Genomic DNA, 11795 nt, shown 5'->3' on the forward strand with positions numbered 1-11795 from the left:
ACTAAACAGCAGCCCGGCCAGTAATTTCAGTTCACTTAACTTTCATGTATTATTGCTTTATTGCATCTCTATCAGGCAGAGGCTTTTTGATGCAGTTTGACTCATAAAAATTAACCAGATATATATAAGATTTGGGGAGTGGAAAGGTGATTTATCAGACTGGCGAGGAATGGATGAATGATGCACGAATATACATGTATATAAATATATATTTATGTATATTTGTGAAAACAGATGAAGTCAAAAGCACATATAACTCATCCACACTGTGATCTTTCTTACATTTAACGGAAAACATTATTGGTGAATAAGAACCGGAGAACCTATTCATTTTTACCAGTTTTTGCCATAGACCAAACATAAGTATGTAAGTAAATCATGAATGAATGAATGAATGAATGAATGAATGAATAAAGGAAGGGGAAGTGCCCTGGAAGCCCCGCCCACTTCTGTGGTTCGTGAGTCATGGCTGAATGTCCACACAGATTTTCATGGTTGAGTTTTCGTCTGTTATGTTGAGTATTTCTTTTCTGTTTCAGGTTCACGTTGTTATATAACCTGTTGTTGTTCCTCTGGATTTTTTTCGGGGGAGGAAAAGGGGAAATGTTGGCTTGACGCTGCCTGTGGACATTTATCCTTTTCTGAATTAAAAATATGTGAACAAAAAAAGGAACAAGCAATTTGCACAGAAGAAATGCATTCCTTCCCTGTCCCGTAAATCACCTCTCGGCCCCCTGAATTATCTCACGACCACCTGGGGGGTCCCAACCCGCAGGTTGAGAACCGCTGGCCTCCCTCTGCAAACTGACTGCAGGTCAGCTGTTCTCTGTTCTCTCTGAGCGTCTCTCTCCATTCAGACGCCGCTGAGCTGATCTGAGAGCCAGAAAACAACAGATGGCTGATTTACTGAGCAGTCAGCAGTGTGAAGACACACACACACACACACACACACACACACAGATCCTCCTCCCACTCCTTTCTGTTGTTATGACACTAAACTCTCAGCTGCTGCTCCTGTGTTTCTGATCCAGAATAAATAAATCTGTTCGATGCAGATCGTCTGTGAAGAAACTGAAGCCGACCTGAGACGCTTCGCTCAGGCATCAAACCACATAAACGCACAAACAGTCAAATGTAATGCATCCAAATATACATAAACACAAATCAAATCAAATCATCTCTCTGGGAAAACACTGGATTTTTTTCTGCCACGCTGAATCAAAACTCTGAAATAATCTGCGTACGTTCCAGTTAAAGGTAAAGATCAAATATACAAACAGTCATTTTACAGAGCAAACATCAGCGCTCCTGATTTTTCATGATTTCTGTCAGGAAGAGACCTCACACTCAGAACTCTGATTTCCCCTTAAATTTCCCCTTAAGGTTCTTCAAAGTGATAAAACCCATGTGTGTGTGTGTGTGTGTGTGTGTGTCCCTGCAGCAGCACAGAGTCTCCTCCATGTTGCGTCTCTGTTGAAGCTCCATCACACTGACACTGAGGGAAATATTCAATATGGCTGCAGAATCACATCAGATAGAAAAGATCTACAGACACATTTCCCTGGAACTCAGCGGCTCATGTTTGGGATCTCTGGAAACCTCGGGATCTCCCCAACAATTTTAAATTAACCAAGATCCATCCGTCTCTAATGATGAACCAGCTGAAGGGACGGGGAGCGTTGCATTGCTGCACATTCAAGCTGTTGTTTAAATAAAAATGTCAACTTTTGGCCATATTATACATTTAGAACACATTTATTTATTCATTATTTCCTGCTGGTTTATTTGACAGGGACTGATACAAACTGAAAACAGCTGTTCAGTGCAGGTACCACAGTGTTTGTATAGAAGATGCTAATTTGCAACACCTGTCCCTATAAGGGCGTTTGTAAAAATAAGAGATTAATAATAGGAATTTAAATTGAAAAGGAGTAGAAGGTAAACTGATTACAGAAAGGTGCAATAAAATACACATTTAGCAGGAACATGACCACAGAAAATTAGAAAAGGACATAGCTGTAAACAGAGGAAGAAGAGAAAAAAAGGAAATTAGACAGGCCAGTATGTCCCACGGTGTGTTTAAGGCACTGTAGGAAGACAAAAAAGGTTCCAGTGCCGTCGAAACATCATCGAGGAAACACGTCTGATATTTTGTTTTTTAACTTCTGTCTTTGCAGAATGACAACTTACTAGAGGTGGGCAAGCCACACACACACACACACACACACAAACCACTATGCAGCATGACAGAGGGGTGTGTCAGTCTCTCTAAACTTAAAAACCCATTGTCTTCCATCTATAATTAACATAAGTGCTTCAAATATATTGTGTGATTTAGAATTATATAGTTTTGTTTCCAGTGATTTTTTTTTTTTTTTTTGGTGGGGCTGGGTGTATCCCTTTTCCCAGGACTGGACTGGTTTCACTGGTGAGCCGACCAGTGAAGCCACAGAGGGCCAAATCAAATCAAAACTGATTATAATTTCTATACCTGATTAACCGTTTTCCTCATTTAGAAACACCGAACACTGTCACTGTCCGATTCCAGCTTCACTGAGACTGTTTTCCCTTTTCTCTTGTCATAGCTTTATAAAATTAATAATTTTCATTTATTTATTTATTTGTTTGTTTTCTGGCTGTTGGTCAGACTCAGGAAGACATCTGAAGACGTCACTTTGGACACACATTGGCTTCATTTGTCACACTTTATACACAAATTGATCCTTGACAGATTAATCGATTGTGAAAATAATCACTAGTTGCAGCCCTAGATGTTATATTATATTACAATATCACATCTCAGGATTCCTTGGCCTTCATGTGCTGAGGAAGGCTCAATCACTGAGATGTCTTTGCCTATAAATATTTTAAAGCTGCTTTTTCACAGTTTATTCACAAAACAATGAACTGATTAACTGAGAAACTCATCAACAGATCAAACGACGATGAAAATAATATCTGGAGCAGACTAATATGTTGTCAGCTGGTGCAACATCAGAACCATCAATCAATCAATCAATCCTGCAATCAATGCATCAGTCAGTCAAGCAAATATTGAAACGTGTGTGAGAGCTCTGCAGCTCACACACACACACACACACACACACACACATAACCTTCAGTTTGAATTATTCTCCTGGCAGCTGCACGCTGACACGTGACACATCTTTTATTCTGGAAAATATCACGTCGCATATCAATCAGTCACACACGGTGCATCCATTTCAGACAGAAAAATGTAATCAAAGCATCTGTGGATTATCAATATGGCAAATTTCCCTCCACCTCCACCTCTCAGCTGACCTAAACCTGCAGGCTTTGCTGTCTGGCCTCGGTTCGACCTTCCAACCTGCTGCTGACTCTGATGAAGCAGCTCCTTATCAGCTGAAAACATATTTATTACAAGATATGGACCAAGAACACAGATTTGCCATACAGACCTGAGGACTGTAGACTGGAGGCTACAGGACAGCCTGTTGATTGGGCTGTTGTGTGGCTGTCTGGCTGCTGATTGGCTACTTGAGGGTATCTGGCTGTTGATTGGCTGGCCGTTATGAGCGTCAGATTAGCATCGGGATCAAACGCACAGATCCATGTAAACAAGAGGAAAATAATGAGGGTGCAGATGACTTGACTATCAGATTACAAGGCACGGAGAGCCAATCTCTGTCCGCCAAACACACACACACACACACACACACACACACACACACACACACACACACACACACACACACACACACACACACCCACACACACACACGGGGATACAGATGTGGACTGCCTGCCTTTGTTCCTCATATTCTCACATAAATAAACGCCGGTGTTGTTTAAAATCCTCAGGCGGGGCTTTAAATGCATCACCGCGGCGTGCGCGCGCGCGTGTGTTGATTCCCTCACACGTTGTGGTGGCGTGTGTGTGTGTGTGTGTGTGTGTGTGTGTGTGTGGCGGAGGGTTAAATCGTAATCCTCTTACCTGGGGACGCAGCTCGGAGAGGACCGGTCTATCTCCCAGGTTGCGAACAGGTTCATCGGCACCGGGATGCGGCCCTCCGACCCGCCGGGAGCCGCGCCCACACCGGACCCGGCCGTGTCCGCGGCCGGGCTCGGGAACCCGGGCCGGACGCCGCCTCTGTCCACAGCCGCCGCCATCGTCACCTCTCCCCGGGCAGCAGGTCGCTGAGACGCCGGCTGATCTCCGCTCTGTCAGGCTGGAGCCGAGCGGGGCGGGGCGGGGCCGGACGCACCGCCGCGATGGAGAGCTTTTACGCACATCCAAAATCCTCAAAACACGCAAACAGAGGAAGACAGAGAGGAAGCAGCTCACCGCCTCACATCACAGAGGCAGCTGATGGTGGACACATGATGCCCCCCTCAGCATCACAGGATGAAGACTTTTACCAGCAGGCTCTATTTGATTTACGAACGGCTTTGAAGCGCACACACGACACACACCTTCTGCCGTAAAGAAGCTCAGACTGAGCTCTCATCAAGTCACATCCCAGTTTGTACACTGTATATAAATATGAGTGAAAATCCTGGGTGGTATACAACACTTACATACCCCAATACAACTCAAATATGTTCTCATAATCTAAAACATGTTGCTGTAAGGAGATCAGATGAATAGCACTAATCTGATACAGCCCCAAACTGAAATATCCATGTGATTTCAATCTAGATTAGGCATGGAAATGAATAAATCTCCGTGTTGTAAATGGAGTGGGCAGTGTGTGTGTGTGTGTGTGTGTGTGTGTGTGTGTGTGTGTGTGGGAGCTGGCAGGGTGTCAGAGGTGCAGCCTGCAGGCCTCAGTGTGGAGACAACAGCAGCAGGATAAAGCCTGGCTCAATGGCAGCTTTCAACAGCAGCAGCAGCAGCAGCAGCCACAAAGCGTCCTGCACACAGCACACACACACACACACACAGCACACACACAACACACACACTGAGGGGCAACAAGAGAGACAAACAACAAGATGTGGCAGACACGAAGCAAACAGCTGGAGGAGAGGGGGGCAGGGAATAACAGCCAAAATACAACAGGAATGCAATATTAAAACAAACAGGAATACATTGTAAAAAAAAAAAAAAATAGAAAATAGTATGTCACTGTAACAGATGCATTAATTAAATGACCCTGAATCAATAAACAGCACATCACTTGAAAATTCACTGTCATAACATGTGGAAACATTTTGGGTCAAATTCATGTCATTACAGGTGTGTGATGTTACTACAGGTGTGTTACTACAGGTGTGTGATGTTACTACAGGTGTGTTACTACAGGTGTGTGATGTTACTACAGGTGTTTTATTATGGGTGTGGTACTACATGTGTGATGTTACTACAGGTGTGTTATTATGGGTGTGTTACTACAGGTGTGTTATGTTACTACAGGTGTGTTACTACAGGTGTATTTTGTCACTACAGGTGTGTTATGTTACTACAGGTGTGTTATTACAGGTGTGTTACTACAGGTGTATTATTACAGGTGTGTGATGTTACTACAGGTGTGTTACTACAGGTGTATTTTGTCACTACAGGTGTGTTATGTTACTACAGGTGTATTTTGTCACTACAGGTGTGTTATGTTAGTACAGGTGTGTGTTACTACAGGTGTGTTATGTTACTACAGGTGTGTGTGTGTTACTACAGGTGTGTGTGTTACTACAGGTGTGTTACTACAGGTGTATTTTGTCACTACAGGTGTGTTATGTTACTACAGGTGTATTTTGTCACTACAGGTGTGTTATGTTACTACAGGTGTATTTTGTCACTACAGGTGTGTTATGTTAGTACAGGTGTGTGTTACTACAGGTGTGTTATGTTACTACAGGTGTGTGTGTGTTACTACAGGTGTGTGTGTTACTACAGGTGTGTTATTACAGGTGTGTGTGTTACTACAGGTGTGTTATTACAGGTGTGTGTGTTACTACAGGTGTGTTATTACAGGTGTGTTATGTGACTAAAAATGTGTTATGTTACTACAGGTGTGTTATGTTTTTACATATGTGTTAAAAAAATAATGTTTATTGTGTATTTAGAGATGTTAAACACTGAATGGGGCCTGATATTACCATTATTTTTAGACATTATTTTTTGCATTTTTAGATTAACATTATTTTTAATCTGTTCCCAGTGTTATAAGTTAGGTTCCAACAGAAAACTGTGTGCATATTAAGTAGACAGCTCTAATAATAAAACAAATATACCACTTATGCTTGTGTGATGTGTCTTTATGTAGTGCCCGGTTTAGATTCCCAAACATCTACCTCTATTTTTTTATCCAACTTGTTTCTTTCACATTTTTGTTGTTTTCTTCAGGTTTAGTGTGACCTGCAGGAGAAGTTGTGACAAGCTCCTTGTGTGTCCAAAAGAAAACTGGGAAACTGGGACTCTGAGCTGCCACTGCTGCAACTCTCTACTGCCATCTAGTGTTGTGTCCTTGTGCTGCAGCTGCTGAAGCTCTGCTGGAGCCTGAATTTGATCTCTTGGAAGAAAATCTGCAATATTTCCTTTTGTCTATGAATCTTGTACATTTATCCATGTTGATTCACAACTCAAAGCCTTTTTTTCCCAATGAATTTACAAATAACAGAGGTGGAAGTAACTCATTACATTTACTCACACTACTGTACTTGAGTAGCTTTTTTATGTACTTGTACTTTCTAGAGTATTTTTTAAAGTCAGTACTTTTACTTTTCCTTCAGTCCATTCTTCCTTGAGTTTTGTCCTTCACTGCATTTTAAATCAGATCCATTACAGAGAACAGATGATCAGTGACACACTGTGGGACCTTTCACAATAAAAGCTCAATCAGCAAAGATGAGAAGAGGAACCTGCTTCTGCTTTGTGGCTTCTACTTTTTGTGCCATTTTCCAAATTTCACAATAAAAGCCGAACCATGGAAAACTGCAGCGAGGACCATTTAGACTCAACTTTTGAAAAGTGAGGGGTAAGTGTGGACGATGAGAACCATGTAGACTCAACCATCACATGATGGTTGATGGTCCTCGCTTCAGTTGAGTGTAATGTCCCTTTAAAAGCATGCAGTGTGCAGCGTGTTCTCTGGAAAAGATCCCAGCTAACACAGTTACTGTTTGGAAAAAGGAGCTCAGTCACTTTCACTGCCAGGACATTTGACATGAGACACTTTGGACTTTTACTGCAGGACATTTTTACTGCACTACTTCTACTTCTACTGCAGTCACATACCAGCAGAGGAACAGTACTTCTACTTCTACTGCAGTCAGATACCAGCAGAGGAACAGTACTTCTACTTCTACTGCAGTCACATACCAGCAGAGGAACAGTACTTCTACTTCTACTGCAGTCAGATACCAGCAGAGGAACAGTACTTCTACTTCTACTGCAGTCACATACCAGCAGAGGAACAGTACTTCTACTTCTACTGCAGTCACATACCAGCAGAGGAACAGTACTTCTACTTCTACTGCAGTCACATACCAGCAGAGGAACAGTACTTCTACTTCTACTGCAGTCAGATACCAGCAGAGTAACAGTACTTCTACTTCTACTGCAGTCAGATACCAGCAGAGGAACGATACTTCCAAATGTGAATATTACTGTACAAAACTTTTATTTTACACATCCATACATTTGGATTCATTTGTTCAGATCTTTTCACATTCACAGATGTTAATATACAGCTACAAGTTGCAAAACACATGTGAAACTCATTCTGAGGGTTAGTTTTGCTTTTATTTGTAAAAAGCGTTTTTCACACATCCGCTCGTGCTGACACTCAGTGACGAGGAAACTGTGAAAGTCAGAAAACACTGGGCATGCTTTTGATACCAAATGTCCCTACAGAGAGGACACGACCGAAGAATTAACTGATTTACATTATTAGTGCATTATCAGTAATTATTAGTGCAGTATTAGTGATTCTTAGTGCAGTATTAGTGCAGAATTAGTCCATGGGTCAGGATGAATACTGTCTTCTGATTGGCGCAGTTCGGCTCAAGTTTAATTAAAGGTGAGTTCTTGCTTCATATCCTTTAGCTTTTGAGTGCAAAACTTTAACCAAAAATTTGTGAAAGCTTTTGTTTTATATTGTTGGTAAATGACCCTGGTGTGAGCGGGGCAGTCAACTCGTACACGAGTTGATTAACTTGGGCCATAAACAATTTATTGCTAATAGATATGGTTCACAAAGCTGTCAGCGGTCTGTTGTTTTACTGGAATCTCATTTGTTGCTGACATTTTATTTTATTTTTTGCAGTTACTGACCAGAGTCTGTCAGTTTTAGATGAAGCAGCACCAGGATGATCCCTGAGGACAGAACCAACAATTTTAAGTGCCGTGGAAAGAGAAGAAAACATATGTCGGTGTAAAAGGAACAGAACATAAAATAAGGGTGGCAGTCTCAGTTTGTCAAAATGATCCTAAACTCCTGCTGAAGACTCCTATCAGAAACAAAGTTCTCAGAAAAACACTGGCTCTTAAATGGTTCTTCAAAATGCTCTGTGGTTCTACAAAGAACCATCAGTAGCTGAAGAACCTCTTTATTAAGAGGCTGGTTCTCCACACACTTTCTGTGGTTCTTTAGAGTGCTAAAGGTTCATCATGTTTATTGGAGTTATTTGATGGAATTCTTTTCCTTGTGGATTAATGTGCAGATTATTTCCTCAGTGAATGGATTAATGTCTCGTTCTATAAACCATCAGAAAACATTTTTAATAGCTTGTCTGGAACCCAGTGAAGGAACAAGGAACGTGGAGAACCGGCCAACAACATGTTCATGTTGGTTTTCAACCTAAACACAATCATTTGATTTAAAACGCTAAGAGAAGCTTTTATTCTGAAAAAAAAGTTAAACAACCATTTAAAAAAAGGTTCTTTACTGAACCAGTTGGGCCCACGAAGAACTTTCTTAAAAGTGCTTCTATTTTTGGTAAATTTCTTTTAAAAAACAAAAAACAAAAACAAACATTTATGGACCATTACCATTAAAAGAACCACTTTAGGCGGCGATATCCAAACAAATTCACTCTCATTTTTGTTTGAATCCACAGTTTGTTCTTGTTGTGTTTGTACTCACTGAGTTCCAGGATTCGCTGATGTTGTCTTCTTTTTTGCCTCCAGAGGAAATTTAACGAGTGGTCGAGAAAAAGCAACACAGGGAAACACACACTTTAACACTGAGGAGCACATAAAAAATACATTACATGAATATCAATGCACAATCACATTGAGGCTGTTTTAGGTTTTAGAGCAATTAGGAGGATTAGATTAAAATAAGAATATTTGAGTTGAAATAACAGCCCAAAAGCCTGCGGACTGTGACGGTACACAGGGATGCATTTCTGAGTGTTTGCACAGAAGAATCATCTCTGTCAGTGTTATTATTCCTCTGCTGAGATTCACAGCATTGCAGCTTTCTGGCTGTTGCTTTTGTCTTTACGCTGATGCTCTGGAAAATCACTTTTTTCCCCCCTGGAGCTCATTAACAGAAGTTCACCTCTGACTTTTAACCTCCCAGTTGTCCAGGTCTCTGGCCTGAGCCGAGTGTTTTACACACAGCAGCTGTCCTTACCCAACATGCTCTGCACAACAGATCTGTCGGGACGAGCTGCGTCACAGATGGATGGGATAGTTTCTTACACTGCAGCCCCATGTCTTCATAGACCCGCCGCTCCACCAGAGGGCAGCATGTCGGAGTCACGTTTGGTGTTAAAATAAATTACTTCTGGTTTAAGCCACACCCACTTTCCCCCGAATCCAAATCCGAATTATTTTGCCCCAAAACAAATACAAATACAAATAGTGGTGCCTTCACATACCCTTAGCGCAGACGTTGGCTCGTTAGCTAATTGTTAGGATGTTAGCTCATCGTTAGCGCATTAGCTAATTGTCAGCTCCTGGAAAAGCCGGTGTGTTTGACCCGTCCACTTCTCTCATTTTTTCTCTTAACAGACAAAATGAGAGGAAACAGAAAAGATATGGAAGAGAACGTTTCTGCGTCCCACAGTCCCAAAGGGTCTTTCTGTTTTGTTGTAGTTGTTGTTGTTGTTGTTGTTTTTTTGTTAACCCTTTTTGTTAACCTTCATACTGATCTAACAGCAGTGACAGCAGGAGTAGTTCAGTTCAGTTTGAAAGAATCTGACGACAACACGAGCACATTCTGCATGATTTTCTTTTTTTTTCTTGCAAGAAAATGGACAACGAATTTCATTTGAAACTATCTGAACTTTGACATAGTTTAGCTGGGAAAACATTGGATAGTGCACCCCACCCCCAGCCACACACACACTCACACGCATGCACACACACCACCACCAAAGAAAATAAAAAACAGATTAAAAAAAAAATCTTCATCACTGGGCAGTGGGCTGGTTGGCAGCATGAAGCTCCTGAGCTGAGGACCTGGTTATTATTACCTCGTTATTATCTACATGGTTTTCCTCTTATTTGGCTAATGCACATTAAACCAAAAAGACAGCCTAAAATGTCCACAACACACTTATTTCTTCACCACTTTGCATAAAAAGTGTCATTACACAAGATGTCATCAAATATCTTTTTTCCCTGCACATCTCATCCAGTCCACTCACATTTGTTAACGTTAAGCGTCCGTCTCACACTCTGGCTCCTCTGGTATTGTGGTAAAGTCCTCGATCACGACCTGCGGCGGGACAGGCAGAGGAACGGGGACGGACACCGCCGCTGTCTGGACGTCGCAGTTCTTGTGCATCTCGACCCCGTGACCCGCAGGAGGAGCGTCCCGGAGCTTGCCGTACTGCGCCAGACTGCAGCTCTTCACCACGATGGCGATCACGTTTTTGCCCATCATGATCCCCGAGACGCGGCTGTCGCTGTACAGCAGCATGTTCCCGCCACGGATGAAGAGGGTGATGATGTTGATGGTAGCGAGGCTGAGGATGGGGTACAGCATCATCCTGTGCGGGACAATGTTGACCCCCTGCATGCTGATCTCGCTCAGGGACACGCAGGGCAGCACCAGCAGCAGGATGTAGCAGTAGAAGAACATCAGGCCTTCCACCCACAGCGGGAGCCCTTTCCTCTGGAGCTCCCACAGGTTCGCCTGCACGTCCAGAACGTCCAGCAGGTCCACCACCACCCAGAAGAGACGACTCCTGATCTCCTCTTTCTTCTTGTACGGACGCACGTACTCCATGTGATCTATGGCCGCCAGCGTTATGAACACGACGGGCATGCAGACGGACAGCAGCAGCGTCAGGACCCTCCTGGCCAGTCCCGCCTCGGCCTCCTCCTCATCCACCTTCACATCCTGAGCCTTGAAGTTCTGGTACACGAAGTAGACCTTGATCTCCAGGATGAAGATGTAGAAGAACCAGAGGATCATGGCGTAGCCTCGCTTGGCCGTGTGGACCTCCGACCCCGCCCACACGGCGACGTAGCGCAGCACGATGAGGAAGCACGCGTCGCCGGCCAGGACGGTGATGCACACGCCGATCTTCCTGGGGCCGTGGTTCTGCTCCACCAGGTAGGCGTCCATCAGCGCCAGGCTGCTCATGATGAGGATGGAGCAGAGGCAGACGTGGGGTTTGTTCAGGGGCCGCGGGGGCACCATGCCGCTCTGGGACCCGCGAGACAAACTAAAGCAGCAAACCAGGAAGGGATGTCGACAGCTGGAGGGCTTTTAGAAATAACATAGCCCAAAAACAGGAACGCCCTCTTGTTCGCTCCTCATCGAGTGTGACCCTTCAGCTTCCTTTCCGGCAGTCATTAAATACATGGGATGATTTAATTGGACATTTGCAAGATTTAGCGATTTTTGGGGGTTTCC

At 43.2% G+C, this 11795-nt stretch overlaps 2 protein-coding genes across 2 annotated transcripts in view; both read right to left on the bottom strand.

Moving 5' to 3' along the window:
* LOC115360026 (phosphofurin acidic cluster sorting protein 1-like) overlaps nt 1–4053 on the bottom strand; it is a 31188-nt gene extending 27135 nt beyond the window's left edge. Inside the window, exon 1 of the mRNA XM_030052706.1 lies at nt 3977–4053. Within this exon, the coding sequence (XP_029908566.1) occupies nt 3977–4032 (56 nt within the window). The 5' untranslated portion in view covers nt 4033–4053. The remainder of the gene's footprint in view (nt 1–3976) is intronic.
* Nucleotides 4054–10589: 6536 nt separating this feature from the next.
* LOC115357167 (transmembrane protein 121-like) lies at nt 10590–11579 on the bottom strand. Its single transcript, XM_030048571.1, has one exon. It carries the CDS (start codon nt 11577–11579, stop codon nt 10590–10592), a length of 990 nt encoding a protein of 329 aa, XP_029904431.1.
* Between the last annotated feature and the right edge of the window lie 216 nt (nt 11580–11795).

This window comes from Myripristis murdjan, chromosome 1 (genome assembly GCF_902150065.1).
Source record: "Myripristis murdjan chromosome 1, fMyrMur1.1, whole genome shotgun sequence".
NCBI classification, from domain to species: domain Eukaryota; kingdom Metazoa; phylum Chordata; class Actinopteri; order Holocentriformes; family Holocentridae; genus Myripristis; species Myripristis murdjan.